Source organism: Acomys russatus, chromosome 12, assembly GCF_903995435.1.
Source record: "Acomys russatus chromosome 12, mAcoRus1.1, whole genome shotgun sequence".
Taxonomy (NCBI): domain Eukaryota; kingdom Metazoa; phylum Chordata; class Mammalia; order Rodentia; family Muridae; genus Acomys; species Acomys russatus.
The window spans coordinates 56,748,626-56,767,633 of NC_067148.1; the positions used below are offsets into that span (position 1 = coordinate 56,748,626).

At 44.9% G+C, this 19,008-nt stretch overlaps 1 protein-coding gene across 1 annotated transcript in view; it reads left to right on the top strand.

The window, feature by feature from the left end:
• The window catches only part of LOC127196110 (lethal(3)malignant brain tumor-like protein 4), a 99,684-nt gene that overhangs the window by 60,931 nt on the left and 19,745 nt on the right, over positions 1-19,008 (top strand). The window contains exons 6-8 of the mRNA XM_051153688.1: positions 2,837-2,928; positions 4,490-4,644; positions 6,132-6,208. Coding sequence (XP_051009645.1) covers positions 2,837-2,928; positions 4,490-4,644; positions 6,132-6,208 — 324 coding nt within the window. The remainder of the gene's footprint in view (positions 1-2,836; positions 2,929-4,489; positions 4,645-6,131; positions 6,209-19,008) is intronic.

Genomic DNA, 19,008 nt, shown 5'->3' on the forward strand with positions numbered 1-19,008 from the left:
GTACAATGCATTGATGAGTAAGCCAGAGAGGCAGTTACAGCTATGAGGGTGGAGCCTTTTCTGTAGGTCCAAGACGCTATCAGAGGCCTTCTTAGCTTTCAGGTTGGGGGAAGCTAGTGGCCTAGACTCCAGAGGCTTTGCTCTGTTAGTCACAAATCGGGTGTTCGTTCTGATGTGGAAGTGAGGAAGAGAACACTGTGCTGGAACATCAGAGCTAGTCCAGGAGAAGGTGACCAGCCTCTGAACCTGCTACAGTCCAACCAACAGCCACTGTCAGTTCTGACGTCCTAACTAGCCAATCAATTAGTCTGTGCAGACACAGCTTCCTTCCTGAGAGTCTCCTCCACTCGGGTCAAGGGGCACGGGAAGATAAGGCATTTTTACTGGGTGATTTATAAAGATTGGAAACAGGAAGTTGTGCTTACAAATGGCCTTTGGCCTTTGCCTGCGGTGCTGGGTATTGAACCCTAGGTGGCCTTTGGATTGTGTGGGTGGGTAGGTGGGGTTCTAAATTCTCCTGAGCATCTGTCAGTCTGAACTGTAGCCTCAGGAGGACTTTTCCTGGTCTTTGTGACATGGCTTCCTGGTGAACGGCAACCACGCTGGGTCTCTTGTCTCACCCTTTCCCACCTTTCTTTAAAAAGCCTTAACCCAGAAGCAGAAAGAGTCAAATGGTATATACTCACTTATAGCTAGACACTAGCCCAAGGGGCATGTCCCATGAAAGTCTCCACTTACCAGGAAAGTGGGACAGAGGGGAAGACTTCCTATTGGGACTCTAGGTGAGAAAAGCAAGGGAGAATGGGGAAATAGAAGGGTCCAGAGTGCCCTAGAAACCTACAAGAAGAACATTATGATAGGCAGATCTGGGCCCAGGGGTCCTGCCCAAACTATGGCACCAGCCAAGGACAATACAGGCAGTAAACTTTGAACTCCTACCCAGATCTAGCAAATGGACAGGACATTCCCCAAAGTTGAGTGGAGAGTGGGGACTGACTTTCATACGAACTCTGGTGCTGCATATTTGACCATGTCCCCTGGAGGGGGAGACCTGGTGGCACTCAGAGGAAGGATAGCAGGCTACCAAGAAGAGACTTGATACCTTATGAGCATATACAGGGGGAGGAGGTCCCCCTCAGTCACAGACATAGAGGAGGGGAGTAAGGGGAAAATGGGAGGGAGGGAGGTGGGGGGATACAAGGGATAGGATAACAATTGAGATGTAATGTGAATAAATTAATAAAAAAATATATTTTTAAAAATTTTTTTATTAATTTGTTTTTGTTGCATCTCAATGGTTATCTCATCCCTTGTATCCTCCCATTCTTCCCTCCCTCCCACTTTCCCATTATTCCCCTCCCCTATGACTGTTCCTGAGGGGGATTTCCTCCCTCTGTATATGCTCATAGGGTATCAAGTCTCTTCTTGGCAACCTGCTGTCCTTCCTCTGAGTGCCACCAGGTCTCCCCCTCCAGGGGACATGGTCAAATGTGAGGCACCAGAGTTCGTGTGAAAGTCATATCCCACTCTCCACTCAAATGTGGAGAATGTTCTGACCGTTGGCTAGATCTGGGTAGGGGTTTAAAGTTTACCGCCTGTATTGTCCTTGGCTGGTGCCTTAGTTTGAGCGGGACCCCTGGGCCCAAATCTGCCTATCATAATGTTCTACTTGTAGGTTTCTAGGACCCTCTGGATCCTTCTACTTTGCTATTCTCCCATGCTTCTCTCATCTAGAGTTCCAATAGGATATCCTCTCCTCTGTCCCAGTTTCCTGGTAAGTGAAGGCTTTCGTGGGACATGCCCCTTGGGCTAGTGTGCAGATATAAGTGAGTATATACCATTTAAGTCTTTCTGCTTCTGGGTTAACTCACTCATTATGATCATTTCTAGCTCAATCCATTTATCCACAAATTTCGGGAATTCCTTGTTTTTAATAGCTGAGTAGTATTCCATAGTGTATATGTACCACAGTTTCTTTATCCATTCTTCTACTGATGGACACTTAGGCTGTTTCCATGTTCTGGCTATTATGAATAAGGCTGCTATGAACATGGTTGAGCAAATTTTCTTGTTGTGTGCTGGAGCATCTTCTGGGTATATTCCAAGGAGTGGAATAGCTGGGTCTTGAGGAAGCCCTATTCCCATTTTTCTGAGATAGCACCAGATAGATTTCCAAAGTGGCTGTACTAGTTTGCATTTCCACCAGCAATGAAGGATTGTTCCTCTCTCTCCATATCCTCGCCAGCATGTGGTGTCGCTTGAATTTTTGATCTTAGCCGTTCTGATGGGTGTAAGATGGAATCTCAGAGTTGTTTTGAGTTGCATTTCCCTGATGACTAAGGAGGTTGAGCATTTCTTTAAGTGTTTCTCAGCCATTTGATATTCCTCTGTTGCAAATTCTCTGTTTAGTTCCAAGCCCCATTTCTCAATTGGGTTATTTGATTTGGTGGTGTCTAATTTCTTGAGTTCTTTATATATTTTGGATATTAGGCCTTTGTCAGATGTAGGGTTGGTGAAGATCTTTTCCCAGTCTGTAGGCTGTCGCTTTGAGAAGAGAAGCCACTCATATGGATGTGGGGGAGGAGCGACACCAATCTCAGTCGGTATCAAGCGTCTGTGGGGATTGATGTATATTGTGGAACAACTTTGAAATTAAGGCATTTAAACAACATTGAAACAGTTTGGAGATTTTAATATAAATCTTTCATGATGAGCTAAGGACTTATTGAAAATATAGCAGACAGTTAACTAGGAATGATAATATATTAAAATACGTGTGGTGATACCTTGTGAGTTTTATGTATTTTTTTTTTTGACTAGTGTGTCATTTTTTTAGGTTATAGAAAAGATAAATTTGTTTGGATGGATTACTTGAAGGCCTGCAGATTGCAAAATGCTCCTAGGAAACTATTCCGAAACAGAAGTTCTGTGCGTATTTTCTACCTTCGTATAAATCCTATATTCCCCTGAGCTTAAATTTCTTAACATTTGCTTTATACTCTGTTGCATTTTAATTGTAATAAGTTATGAAATGCCTTAATTGCTTTTACCTTTTCTAACTTAATTTATTATGTAACCTCCCATGGGCATACAGATTTTTGTTTTTCTGGGTTTTCTTTTTTTTCCCCTCCTTCAGCATTGCAATTAAATACTCCAGAAACTTAATTTAGATTAAGCCTGTCTATATTTATTTGAAATATCATTTATGGGTGTTTTTCTTGAAACAAGGCAGTTTTTTTAAATTTAATTTTGGTGTTTTGAAACTGACAGATACTCCAGACAGACCATCACATGCCTGTGTCACCGATTTATCTAAGCAAGGTGAAATGAAAGAAGCATTTTCTGCAAATTCAGGAGTGCTGCCCCAGGGTTTAGTATATTCAGGGGTGCTGCCTCAGGGTGTGGTTGCAGTAGACTCCTCACCTTCTGTGTCCCAGGAAACCTACAGTGGGGAGTGGAAGTTAACCGCTTGGCTGTTCCATTCTCTGCACTCAGTAGTGAGGGGCATTTGGGAGAGAAAGAAGTAGGAATGGAGCCAGGACTCAGCTCCCCAGGAGCCCTCTCCCTCCCTCCTTTGCCTGGTGCCCCAGCTGGGCCCTGCCCACTGAGGGCCCTGCCTACTGAGGGCCCTGGTACCTAGGGCACTTCCTATTGGAATTCTACCGGTTTCACTTTCCTGACCGTGATATTAATGTCAGATGTTTGTTATGTCTCCTATAGATTTGTGTGTCAAGAAAATGGACTTTACTGGTGTGATGTTGCCTTAAAAATAGAATTTACTGAAACATTAAAAAAAAAAAAAAAAAAAAACAGGCCTCAGTGTAGATAATAAAGAGAGAGAAAGACAAAACCTTTTGGTCCCTGGTGTTGTGTGTCTCTTAAAGCTCCAAGGCTGGCTAGTTATAGCTATTTCATATGAAAAGAAATGTGGCTACATTAGCCACAATCTATATTTTCTGCTAGAAATAAACAGGCACTGAAATCATTTGTATTTGTAGCTATAATTTTTCATAAAATAATATGTTCTTTAAATATTGAAAAAGTACTATTTTTGAATCCCATTATCAAATTAAACAATCTTTTTTTTTTTTTTAACTAAAGAGTATAATCTTTATCACTTCAAATAGTGATATTTGGAAATCTCACTAGCCTATGGGGAGCAGATGGTGCATTCTATCACTTAATGCAAGTGTATTCAATAAAAACTGATCTTATAATCAGCTCACATTACTCTACAGACTGAACACGGAAAAATGAAGGGATAAGGGAAGGACAGCCTCCTTATAGAACTAGAGTGAAAAGGCAGTGGGGGGCTGTGCCCTCACTCTTTGTTATAAGTGGGGCAGCCTTGGCCTGCTTCCTTCCAAGTCAGGTAAATAAGTTTTGATACTGTGTCGACCTTGTTGGTTCTTAAGTGGCCTACAGTGACTCAGTCCTGTTGGCTGACCTGTTTGGTTCTGTGCTTTCCCCCTCTCCGGTGCTGTGTCAGAATGGGCCAGTGCCAAAGGAGATTCAGGTTGGCATGAAGATGGAGGCTGTGGACAGGAGGAACCCTCACTTGGTGTGTGTGGCGACCGTCGCAGACATCGTGGAAGACCGCGTACGGGTGCATTTTGACAACTGGGAGGACAGCTTTGATTACTGGTGAGACATGCGTGGTACATGTGTGCTTGTCATGCGAGGTACACGTGCGCTTTGCGTGTGTCCACAGGTAGTTTTCAGAGTTCTTCTCTCCAGCACTGTGTTTTCCTAGTAACTCACATCAAGAGTTTAGCAGTTGGTTTTTCCCTTCATTCTTCCGCACAGATTGTTGAATTAAAGAGCAACCCCTCCATTGTTTCTCCTGTCCTGTGTGAAGTTATTCAGTAGTGTCTACCCAGAAGCCATGGCAACAGTTTTGGCCTTGTTCTTCTTCTTATTTTTTAATCTCACTGTAATGGAAACAGATTTGAGAAAAGGAAGTTAGGAAGTTGCAAGGTTGATTTTGTTGTTGTTGTTTGGGGGTGGGGTCTGGAAAGTCTTGAACTCAGCAGTGAACGGTTTGAAAGCCTGTGGGCAGCAGAGGAAATGTATACCACATAGCCGCCATTAAACAGACTTCGCACAACCTAAAAAGGACTTACTGGATAAAACCCTGAGATACGGGTAGGCAGTAGCAAAAAATAATTTTTGTCACATTTGTCGTGTGAATCCTGAACAGCTGACTAATTGCTGCCCAAGCCCTGGCTCTGTGTGTTCCTGATGGGGACAGGGCGGGCGGGGGGGGGGATGTCTGACTTTTTTTCTCTGAATAAGAAACAAACCATAGAGTAGTTGTTGCACACATCTTAGAATATTCCAGATCCTTTGAAAAGTCAAAGGAGGAAAAATGTTGGGTCTGCTTCAGCTGTCCTGTTCACATTTGGATTTCCTTATTCGTAGTTAGCTTTGTCAGTAGTGAGGGTAGTCAGAAAGGCTTCACTAAAACGTTTATCCTGAGGGTCACCTCGTCAGTCCCCCTCCACCCCCCTTGCCCCCCCCCACCCCCTGTCAACCCCTTCCTTTCCACTTCACTCTATGGTTTCAAATCTCAAGAATGCTGTTCAGGCCAGAAGTTTTGCCCACGCAGTGTGAAAGTCAGCATTTGACTTTTTTTTTTTCCCTACCTTTTGCTCCCTGTGAAGTGCGGTCCCCGGGGGACTTCCGTATGTGCAGCAGCATGGTCATCACGATTTGATTCTGTTTGTTACCGTTTGCACTGTCATGGTATCTCAATAGGAACAGTCCAGGGGAAGGAGGATTCTGTGGGCCTAGTGTTTGGGAGGGTGGGGAGGGCATGGTGATGGAGCAGCTGGTGGCCATGGAGGCCTGAGCTTGAGTCACTCACGTTATGTGGTCACTTTGAAGTTGAGCACTCGGGGTGGAATAAGGCCCAGCTCACTCCTGTGGTCCAGCATCTGCCTGTTACCTATCATGCCCAGAAGTTTCCTCAACCTTTACAATGAGTGGTGTTAGGTGTGCACCAAGTGTAACAGTGGGCGGCGTTTTACACTCAAACCGTAGCGGATTCTTCCTTTGACCCCCCCCCCCCGCCCCCCCCCCCCCCCCCGCCCCAAGTACTGGGAGCGGAAACACAGAATCTTGTTTTGCAGGTGTGATGTGGATAGCGTTTATGTCCAGCCGGCCGGTTGGTGTCAGGAGAATGGAAGAACTCTGGTAGCACCCCCAGGTGAGCAGAGGGCTGTTCTGTGACGTCATCTCTGTGTGAGTAGATGTTCCTTTTGTTTCCTTTGTTTTTCCATTGTGGTAACAATGTTTCATTGCAAGGTGAGTGGATAGAAATGCTGCGAAATGCCAACACTCACTGAGACTCTAAAGCCGGCACAGACTATGTTTATAGAATGCATTGTGCAGTCTTTTAAAAAGTTGTTTTAGCTCACTCAGTGACTGCCATGGCTGAGGATTGGCATTTGAAACTGGCTATTTCCAGGTATATGTCTTATAACTTAATTCATTAATCAAATCATAAGATTATTAGATGCCTTTTGCACTGGAACTAAAAAATGAACTACAAAAATATGTACAGTAAGGCTTTGTGTATGTCCTGATGTCCCAGACATCTTTCAGTAGGGTAGATTCATGGCTTAGCCGAGGATATAAGTGAGTCTGCTACCCAGTTACTGTTTAAATTAGCAAATGCTGAGAACCATTTAGACACTCTTTGCATAACATGTCTTTGTTTTCAGAATTAAAACTGACTTAGGTTGGTGTGGGGTAGCACAGAGGATGCTGTGGAGTAGCACAGAGGATGGTGTGGGGTAGCACAGATAATTCTTTGGGGTAGCACTGAGGATGCTGTGGGGATAGCACAGAGGATGGTGTGGGGTAGCACAGAGGATGCTGTGGGGTAGCACAGAGGATGCTGTCGGGTAGCACTGAGGATGCTGTGGGGTAGCACAGAGGATGCTGTGGGGTAGCACAGAGGATGCTGTGGGGTAGCACTGAGGATGCTGTGGGGTAGCACAGAGGATGCTGTCGGGTAGCAGAGAGGATGGTGTGGGGTAGCACTGAGGATGGTGTGGGGTAGCACTGAGGATGCTGTGGGGTAGCACAGAGGATGCTGTGGGGTAGCACAGAGGATGCTGTGGGGTAGCACTGAGGATGCTGTGGGGTAGCACAGAGGATGCTGTCAGGTAGCAGAGAGGATGCTGTGGGGTAGCACTGAGGATGCTGTGGGGTAGCACAGAGGATGGTGTGGGGTAGCCCAGAGGATGCTGTGGGATAGCACAGAGGATGCTGTGGGGTAGCACTGTGGTACAGGATTTCTCTAGCATACCAGAGATCCTAGCTCAAGACCCCCAGCATCATACCAGAAAGAACAAAAAGAACTGACTAGTTACTGTTAATTTTAGCATCTTTTGTACAAATGGTAAAGGAGAAATCTGTTTTCTTTCAATACATAATATACAGGAATAAGTATGGAAAATAGGATATAGCATCTGTTTTGCTTTTAAACATGAATAGCTTTGGAGTTTTGTGGTCTTTAAGTCCTTTTTAAAAATTCAAAACATTTTTAATACTACCGTACAAAGTAATGGATGTTTTATATACATTTCCAACTGGGTATATAATGAATTTAGGTCACACCCACCATTTTATTACTTTCTCTTTTTAATTGAAAATAGAATTTCTTCATATAATATGTTCTGATTACGGTTCCTCTCCCACAACTCCTTCCAGATCCTCCCTATATCCACATCCTCCCATTCCATACCCTTTCCTTCTCCTTCATTAAAATACAAATAGGGATATGAAATGAAAACAAGCCAAAACAGGACAAAACAAACAGACAAACAGAATAAAAAAAATAGCCAAAGGAAGAGCACAAGAAACACATACTGGGCCTAAGACACACATGTGCACACATAGGAAATCCATAAAAACAAATTTGGAAACAGTAATATATAAGCAAAAGATCTGTTGGGAAACAAATGAAATAACCTCCAAAGATATAACTGAGTTTGTTTTGTGTTGGTTATTTACTCTGTAGCTTGTGAGACTGTTGGAGAAAACTAGTTTTTCCTTTGAGAGTATCAGTTGGAGGAGATAGCTTCAGGATTGGGGATGGGGGATTCTGTCTACCTTATGTCTCCTCTCATCACCAGGACCTCACCTGTCTCAGATCTTTCTTATGTTCTTAAGCCACGTCCTCCCACATCCCTGACCTAACCCACCTCCCCCCACATCCCTGACCTAACCCACCTCCCCTCACATCCCTGACCTAACCCACCTCCCCCCACATCCCTGACCTAGCCCACCTCCCCCCACATCCCTGACCTAGCCCACCTCCCCCCACATCCCTGACCTAGCCCACCTCCCCCCACATCCCTGACCTAACCCACCTCCCCCACATCCCTGACCTAACCCACCTCCCCCCACATCCCTGACCTAACCCACCTCCCCTCACATCCCTGACCTAACCCACCTCCCTCACATCCCTGACCTAACCCACCTCCCCTCCACATCCCTGACCTAAACCCACCTCCCCCTACATCCCTGACCTAACCCACATCCCTGACCTAACCCACCTCCCCTCCACATCCCTGACCTAACCCACCTCCCCCTACATCCCTGACCTAACCCACCTCCCCCCACATCCCTGACCTAACCCACCTCCCTCACATCCCTGACCTAACCCACCTCCCCTCACATCCCTGACCTAACCCAGCTCCCCTCACATCCCTGACCTAACCCACCTCCCCCCACATCCCTGACCTAACCCACCTCCCCCTACATCCCTGACCTAACCCACCTCCACCCACATCCCTGACCTAACCCACCTCCCCCACATCCCTGACCTAACCCAGCTCCCCTCACATCCCTGACCTAACCCAGCTCCCCCCACATCCCTGACCTAACCCACCTCCCCCCACATCCCTGACCTAACCCACCTCCCCTCACATCCCTGACCTAACCCACCTCCCTCACATCCCTGACCTAACCCACCTCCCCCCACATCCCTGACCTAACCCACCTCCCCCCACATCCCTGACCTAACCCACCTCCCTCACATCCCTGACCTAACCACCCTCCCCTCACATCCCTGACCTAACCCACCTCCCTCACATCCTGACCTAACCCACCTCCCCCCACATCCCTGACCTAGCCCACCTCCCCCCACAATCCCTGACCTAACCCACCTCCCCCACATCCCTGACCTAACCCAGCTCCCCTCACATCCCTGACCTAACCCAGCTCCCCCACATCCCTGACCTAACCCACCTCCCTCACATCCCTGACCTAACCCACCTCCCCCCACATCCCTGACCTAACCCACCTCCCCCCCACATCCCTGACCTAACCCACCTCCCCCCACATCCCTGACCTAACCCACCTCCCCCCACATCCCTGACCTAACCCACCTCCCTCACATCCCTGACCTAACCCACCTCCTCACATCCCTGACCTAACCCACCTCCCCCCACATCCCTGACTAACCCACCTCCCCCCAAATCCCTGACCTACCCACCTCCCTCACATCCCTGACCTAACCCACTTCCCCTCACATTCCTGACCTAACCCACCTCCCCTCCACATCTCTGACCTAACCCACCTCTCCCCTCCACAGCCCTGACCTAGCCCACCTCCCTCACATCCCTGACCTAACCCACCTCCCCTCCACATCCCTGACCTAACCCACCTCCCTCACATCCCTGACCTAACCCCCCTCCCTCACATCCCTGACCTAACCCACCTCCCCTCCACATCCCTGACCTAACCCACCTCCCCCTACATCCCTGACCTAACCCACCTCCCTCACATCCCTGACCTAGCCCACCTCCCCCCACATCCCTGACCTAACCCACCTCCCCTCCACATCCCTGACCTAGCCCACCTCCCCCCACATGCCTGACCTAGCCCACCTCCACCCACATCCCTGACCTAGCCCACCTCCACCCACATCCCTGGAAACCCACTCTTTAGTTTCCTGTTCTCCCCAGTTCCATTCATTGTAATGAAGAGATGTGGTGTTTGTTTTGGTAGGACCCACTTTCTTCACTTAACACGATGGTCTTCAATTCCATTTTCTACAAATGCTGTGAATTCTTTGGTTTTGTGTAGCTCCATCGTGCATAGATGCAACACTTTACCCATTTGTCTGTTGCTGGGTATGTGGGTAGGTTTTTTATAACTTGTTTAATATGAATCGTTCTGTCGTAAACAAAAGTATGCAGGTTATCACTATTATAACCTGGCATTTATTCCTTAGATTGTATGTTCAGAAGTAGTGTGACTGGATTATACTGGGTTATATATGTATTTTTATTTTTTTAAAGAAAATTCCATATGGACAGCATTAATTTACAGTCTCACCAGCAGTGAACGAGGACTTGTTTTTCTCTCACTCTTCCCAGCATTTTTGTTTGTTTCCTTGATAGCACCACTGCAGCTGAGATTAAATATAATTCAGTGTGATTTTGATTTTTTTCCTTTCCTCATTACCCACCCAAATTCATGTTTTCCCCCTTTTAAAACACACACACATACACGCATACATACACACAGATACACATGCATACATACACACATAGAACACACACACACACACACACACACACACACACACACACACACCCCACACACACACCCTAAAAATCATAGGCTCCAGTTTGTATCAGTTAACTTTTTTTCTGGGCCCGAGGCCTGTGCTAGAGTATACTGACATACCTGTTGTCTTTCTACTGAAGAAAACTGATTTTCTTCTTATGGAATCTCACAGTTGTGATCAGTGTCTTGTGTGGGGACAGGACTTTGTGTCTACTTCTCCTCCTCCATGTTGGGATTTCTGTCTGGCCTGGACTTGTGCAGGTCTTGTGCATGCTGCCAGGGTCTCTGTGAGTTCATGAGTGCCTTGGCGGTGTCTGGGAAATGCTGTCTGCTGGGAGTCACCAACCAGCTTTGGCGCCTACAATCTTTTCACTCTCCACGTGGTTCCCTGAGCCTTGGCGGGAGGGGAGTGGTAATATCCATTATCCCATTAAGAGCTGAGCACTTCAAAGCCTCTCACTCTAGTGGGTCTCTGTGGTAATCAGCACGTGCTGCAGGAAGAAGATTCTGTGAGGAGATTGAGCATCATATTGCTCTGTGGCTACAAAGCTATGTAATTTTGTGGCTATTTCCCTTTAGCAGAATAATAGTAGTGAGTTTTGCCCTAGGCCTATGATCTTTCTTGCTTCAGGTTTTATCCTCATTACCAGTGTAAAGGATGGGTTCCATCTCACGGAAGGAGTTTTAAATTCAAGTAAAAGGTGGTTTATTGTTCTACTAGCATTCTTGCCACTTCTGCCCCAGTGGGCATGTCTCGCAGAGGTCATTATTATAGCTTGCAGGTCCATAGCTGGGTCTAGCGCTATGAACGCTATCCAGTAGAGGTGTGGCTTCCAGGTGAGTGCTAGCTAGATCCAGCTGTCCCCTTCTTGGACATATACCCCAAAGACTCTACATCTTACTCCAAAGATATTTGCTCATCCATGTTCGTTGCCTCTCTGCTCATAACAGTGAGAAATTGGAAATAGCCAAGATGTCCACCAACTGACGAGTGGATAATGAAAATGTGGTAGATTTACACAATGTGATATTATCCAGGTGCTAAGAAAAATAAAATTATGAAATTTGCAAATAAACAAAGACCTAGGAACCATACATAAGGTAACCCAGGCCAAGAAAGACAAATCCTGCATGTTTTCTTCCCACTTACGTGGATGTTAGTTTTTCAGGTGTAGATATGCGAGTTACTTTTGGAACAGCCATTAAGTAGCTAGTAAGTGACCTGAGGGAGGATTTTCCATGGAAGAGGGAGTAAAATACAGTGTAATAAGGGTGTAGAAAAGAAATTAGCAGAGGAGGGATGAGCGGAGTAAAGAGTGGGAAGGCAAAGCAAGAGAGGGGACATGGGAGAGATAACTAACACTAGAGGCCTTTAAAAACTCCCAATAATGTAGAAGATTACACACACACACACACACACACACACACACACACACACACAGAGAGAGAGAGAGAGAGAGAGAGAGAGAGAGAGAGAGAGAGAGAGAGTCATCAAATAATGGAGAAGACAGTCCCTAAATTACACAGAATAAGGTACCAAATAAGCCTCTGGTGCCAGGAATGCATTACATCCTTCTGAGTTGTTGAGCAAAGGTGTCCCAGAGACCACTGCTAACACTGTAGCTGTCAGCAACACTGCTGGGCTATTCTATGCAGATCGAAGGAAACAGGCTATTGAAGACACCACAGACTTACGCCAGATAACACGGAGATATCTAGCTTGTCTCTGTAATTCGCTGATTCTGCAGCTGTATGCGTGGGAGGTTTTCAGTTGCCAGTTCTTGCTTTTGTCTCTGGAACTCTCGGGGTCCTCTTACAAACTTCGTTGTGCTTATTCGCTCCTGGTGGGAATGGAAGTGGGTACAGCCACTGTGGGAATCAGTGTGGAGGTTGCTCAGAAGGCTAGAGCGGATCTACCGTATGATCCGCCATAGTCCCAAGGGGCTCCACATCATACCGTAGAGATACCCCCCCTCATCCGTGTTCACAGCAGCCAGGCAATGGAAACAAACCACGTGTCCACCAGTGGGGGAGTTGATAGTGAAAAGTTGCCTCATACACATAATGAAATATTATCCATGTAAATAAAAATGAAATCGTGAAATCTGCAGGTAAATACGTTGAACTTGAAATGTTCATTCTGAGTGACGTCATCCAGATCCGGAAAAACAAATGCCGAAATGTTTTCTTTCGTATGTGCATGCTACCTTTGAATCTTTAGATATATGTAAAAATTTGGAGTGCCTGTAGAAGGCTGAAAACTAACTGAAGGGCTATGAGTGGGATTTCAGGGGAGGGGATAGAATTCAGGTGGTACAAAGAGTAAAGGGGGAAGAATGGAACAGAGAATAGGACTTAAGTCGGCTGGAGGGTGCGGTGGGGTAGGGTGGTGGAGGGAGTACAGAAAGGAAAATTTACACCAAACACCTTTGAAAAGGGCACATGGAAGCTAATAGAAGAATGGCCCCCTTAGTCTCATGTATTTGAATACTCAGTCACCAGGGAGTGACACTATTTGAAAGGATTAGAAGGATTAGGAGGTGTGGCCTGCAGCAAAAGCCTTTGCATAACCCAGAGTCTGTCTGTCTCTGTTTGTGTCTGTCTGTCTGTCTGTCTGTCTGTGTCTCTGTCTCTGTCCCTGTCTCTCTCTGTCTCTGTCTGTCTCTGTCTCCCTCTCTCTCTGTCTCCCTTTCTGTCTCTGTCTCTGTCTGTCTCTCTCTCTCTCTGATGTCTCTTCACAGCAATAGAACAGTAGCTCTCTCTCTCTCTCTCTCTCTCTCTCTCTCTCTCTCTCTCTCTCTCTCTCTCTCACACACACATACACACACACATACACACACACAATATGGGATATAAATTGAGTTTACCTACAAAGAGGTTATACCTTTTCTAGATACCATAGGATGCCAAAAATTAAAAGCTTACTGGCAGGTATAGGTTGCTTTTCAAGTTGTTGGCCAGTGGGGTCTCGTAGACCCTCCCAAATCCTGCAAGCCAGTGCCACTGCTCTTGCTTGACCACAGAACTTGACATTATGTGATGACAAGAGAACTGCTATCACCCCAGAAGCTCCACCCTAGTACTGGTTCTGTGTGTACCCCACGCCTGACCCAGTTGTGGACTATTACAAACTACAGTAACAAATGGTCTTGCAAGATATGCCCACAGTGTAATAGTGGCAAGAATGTTAAGGGAGAAATCGGCAGCTGCTGTCCCTGGCTTAGTATTCTAACATGGTGCATGTTAGGTGATGTTGCACTTTGGTTCATGACTATTCTGTGGAAACATTTATGTTTAGTTTTGTCTTTGTGCACGTGTCTTCATTCCCTTTATCATTTTTACATATCTAGGAAAGGAATTGCTGGGTCACATGTGGTAATTCTGTCTTCAGTATTTAAGAAACTTTTCTAGAATATCTGTGCTATTTTATGTTCCTACAAGGATTTTTTTTTCACATTTTTCCTGCTGTTTTTATATTACATGTTTTGGCTAAAATAGTCTCATGCTGAGAGAAAGGGAAGGTGCCAGCCAGAGGGTGGAGTTGTCCCTCAGAAAGCCATTTCACTCCATTTTCACAGCTTGTCAGACCACCTTACGGAAGGAAGACCGAGGCCTAGATACGGGCCGATCAGGGGTGGCGAGGACTGTGTGTCGACACCTTGCGTGCACTTATTATGCTCGGCTCTCTGTTCAAACTTCTATCTCACTACAAGACCCCAAAACTGGACTTGGGGAGTCCTCTAGATGTGTTTGTCTCTCTTCCCACTGTGGCCCTACGGGAAAAATAATCTCCTTTTCATTCTTTATCCTGCTGGATACAAGTAGAAACTTATTGTGGTTTGTTTTAGTTCATGTTTTTTAACAGCGTCTCTGGTTGGGCAGCTTCTCACGTGCTTGTCTGCAGTCTGTGTGTTTTCTTAGGAGAAAATGTCCACTCAAATCCCTTACCTGCTTTAAACTGCCTTGTATTTTCACTACTTAACATTAAATATTATACCACTGTTGTCTAAGACTTTGTATATTTTGTGTGGGTGGCTGTGTGTTATGGTAAACGCCAGGCAGGTGGTTGGCAAACATTTCATTTTATGCTTCATTTTACATTCATTTTTAAAGGATTTGTTTTTATTTAAGTGTGATTGTGTGTCTGTGTGAGTGTGTGTCACATAAATCCAGATACTTTCCGACTCCAGAAAAGAGTGTCTTATTTCCTGGAGCTGAAGTTACAGGTGGTTAGAGCTGGGTGCTGGGTGCTGGGTGGTCAAGTGGGTGCTGTGAACCAAACTCCAGTCCTCTAGGAAAGGAACAAGTGCTCTCCACTGCCGAGCCATCTTCCCAGCCCCTGTTTTCACATTCGCGATATTGTCCTTTGTATTAGCTTCATTTTCCTATAATGGGGTATTTGAGGAAGCTACTGCCGTAAAGGAAACAACGCCTGTGCAGAGCTTAGGAGGCTTACTGGCATGGCGTCTGAGTCGGCTCCTTTGTGGTGAGGGTTGTGTGATGTAGGGCAGGTGGTGGGTGGCAGACGGCCATGGTTTGGAGAAAAGGAGAAACAAACAGCTGCAGACTGAGCAAGAGGAAAGGCAAGGTCAGGCCCCATCCTTTTACAAGAGCCCGCCAGCAGGAACTCAGCCGATCCCCTACAGAGCATCTCGTGGCCCCAGTGATTTATGGAATTTCCACTAAGCTTTGTGTCACCAAGATTTGACCATTTTCTACAGTGTCAATCTGGGGACCATGACTTTGACAGTAGATGGAGGACAGTGGGGCCACTCTCAAACCACAGCGTCCTCTGACATATTACTATTATGCTATCTAATGCCCCCCCCCCCCGTGTGTGTGTGTGTGTGTGTGTGTGTGTGTGTGTGTGTGTGTCTAATTTTATCATTAAATCTGAGAATTTATTGCTAACTATCAGGTCAAATTATTAACTATGGATTAAATACTTTTTACATTTCTTTGCATTACTGGGCTATGGTGTATGACACGAGGCCGGGTTCCGTTTATTCTTTTGAATCTGCTATTCGGTTTCCAAGCACCATTTCTGAGGAGACCGTTCTCTTTCCTGTGAATCGTCTGTGTAGCATTTTTGAGACTAAACTTACCACAGAAGATTGGGTTCATTTCTGGAGTCACAGCTTCTATTGCATGAAACAAATATAAATATATGATGCAATCAATATTCTAGTGCAATAAGCAAGTGCAAGACAAGTGTGCGTGGCATTTCCATGCATGCACCACCCACCACTTTGTAATCCATTTTGCAATCAGCAATTGCGAGTTCTTCAGATTCACTCCTAATTTTCAAGATTGTTTTATTTATGGGGCCCGTTTAATGCTCATGGGAGTTAGAGGATTGGCTTCTTCAAAAGAAATAACTCTTGTCATTTTGATAGGGTTGAGTCAAATCTGCAGGTTGCTTTGGAAAATTCTGTGTGTGGTGCTGAGTTTTCTGGTCCACAAATATGAGATCTTTCCATGTATTTAAGCCTTCTTTAATTTTTTTTTCTGCAAAGATTTCTAGTTTTCAGTTAACAGATTTTTAAAAAAAAAAACTCTTTGATTAAAATTTGCTCTTGGGCAATTTACTTTTTACATGCTATTATAGATGGAATTGTTTTCCCAACTTACCTCGGCATCACTGTTTTCAAATGGAAACATATCTAATCTTGTGTGTTCATGCTCTACATTATCAATTTATTCAGTCCGTGTGTAATTTGTGTATCTGAATTATCTCCATGACATGTAGTCATGTTGTCTGTCTTAAGAGGCACTTTTACTGCTTCATTTGCAGTTTGTTTGCTTTTGGCTGCTCTTCCGTTAGTGGTCCATCCCGTGTCTGCAGTGTCATGCTGGAAGGGAAACTGGCTTGATTAGCTCTTAATGAAGAAGAATCAAGCATCTTACCACTGCTATGATGCTAGTTTAAGTCAGCGCTTTTCCTGGGTTAAGGGGAATTTTCTTTTCTCTCAGACTATTTTTGTTAATACTCACTATGCACTTGCTCACCCCATCGCCTACATAAAACAAAATGAGCGCCCCGCCAAATGGACTTTATTCAATGTTTTTCTGCACCTATGGATGGGGTGCCATAGTTCTATCTCTTTTGTCCTTTCCGTACTCATTCCATTAATTAATTTTCCTAAGTTTAATGAAAAATGTATTTGGGGTGGTTACCTGGTTTTTCTTTTATTCCATTCTTTTAATGTGTTGTTGGCTTCAGATTGCTTATAGTCTGTTGAGAAGTTTGTATCATATCCATACGGCCCATTGTTTTTTTGTCATTTCTCTTGAGCCTCTTCTTTTTTTAGGGTGTTATAGATGAAATTTTTAAAATTGATTTTACTTTTTGTTTATTGTTAGAATTAAAATGTAGATTCTTTCTTCATATTGATCTTCATCCTGAAGTTTTCCTGAATCAATCCACTACTGCCCTAGGGCGTTCCTCACGACTTCCTGTCTGTGAAACCACACCCAGGGCATTCCTCATGACTTCCTGTCTGTGAAACCACACCTAGGGCATTCCTCGTGACTTCCTGTCCGTGAAATCACACCTAGGGCGTCACGACTTCCTGTCCGTGAAATCACACCTAGGGCGTTCCTCGCGACTTCCTGTCCGTGAAATCACACCTAGGGCGTTCCTCGCGACTTCCTGTCCGTGAAATCACACCTAGGGCGTTCCTCGCGACTTCCTGTCCGTGAAATCACACCTAGGGCGTTCCTCGCGACTTCCTGTCCGTGAAATCACACCTAGGGCGTTCCTCGCGACTTCCTGTCCATGAAACCACACCTAGGGTGTTCCTCGTGACTTCCTGTCCATGAAATCACACCTAGGGCGTTCCTCACGACTTCCTGTCTGTGAAATCACACGATGTGCAGATGGAGATGCTTCTATTCACTGCTGTTTTATGAATGACTTTTGTCTCTCTTCTAATTTAGCCCTTGCTGGATTCCACTGGAGAGAACTTGTGGAATGATCCCATTTTCTTTTTCTTATTTTTTTTTTTTTTTCAATTTTAGGGAAAAGATTTCAGTCTTTTACAACTAAGTATAATAGTCTCTATAGGCTTGATCAGATGATTTCAAAACTTCTTTTTGTTTTTAGTGTAAGTATTTTTTTTTAAATAAAAAAGATGGCCTGTTAACTCTATTAATTTAATATTAGTGTATGGATTGATTCTCATGCTATACCAATCTTGTATTCTTAGGATAAATCTTACTAGAAGTAATTATTGTGTGTGTATCATTTAAATATAACATTTTATTAGTTATCTTAGAATATTACACATATTAAAATGTATGTCAATCAGATTCATCCCTAATCCTTTCTCTTATTCCTCCTAGAACTATAATTTACTACCCACCTCTTCCTAACTTTGTGGGTTTTTTTCTGTCTCATTTTCTCTTTTTTTAATTAAAAAATTACTTTATTCACTTTATATCCTGATTATCGGATTATAGCCCCCTTCTTTGCCTCCTTCCAGTCCCATCCTCCCTCTCTCATTCCCCTCATCTCCTGATTTAGTCCTCAGAAAGGGGGAGCTCTCCTCCCCTATTGTCTGAACCCAGCCTCATCTGGACTCCCTGCATCCTCTTCCTCTGAGGCCTGGCAAGGCTGCCCCATGAGGAGGAAGTGATCAAGGAGTGGGTACCAGAGTCCATGTCAGAGGCAGCCCCTACTCCCAAGATTAGGGGACCCACAATGAGAGTGTGAAGCTTATTGACTACATCTGAACAGGGGGTCTAGTACCTCACCATGCATGGCCCTTGGTTGGTACATCAGTCTCTGCAGCCCCCCACTCCCCGGGGCTTGGATTTGTTGGCTCCATTGGTCTCCTTGTGGAGCTCCTGTCTCCTCCAGGTCCTCTATACCCCAAACTCTCCCATAAGATTCCCTGTGCTCCTCCCTGAACTTTGGCTGTGAGTCTCAGCATCTACTTGCATCCTCTGCTGGGTAGAGTCTTTCAGAGGACCACTATGGTCGGCTCCATCCTGTTCACTATGTTCTGTCTGTCTATTCTGTTTGCCCTTCTGGCTGTTTGTCCTTCTGAATGAGAATTAAGAATCCTCCTTAGGATCCTTTTTGTTATTTAGTTCCTTTAGGTCTGTGTATTGTAGTGTGTTTATCCTGTATTATGTGGCTAATATCTGCTTATAAGTGAGTATATAGCAAGCGTGCCTTTCTGGGTCCATCCATTTGCCTTTATATATCAAGATTTCCTTGTTTTTAATAGCTGAGTAGTATTCCATTGTGTAAATGTACCACAGTTTCTTTATCCATTCTTTGATTGAGGAGCATCTAGGTTATTTCCAGATTCTGGTTATTACAAATAAAGCTGCTGTGATCATAGTTGAGCAAATGTCCTTGTTGTATGGTGGAGCATCTTTTGGGTATATGCCCAGGAGTGCTATAGCTGGGCC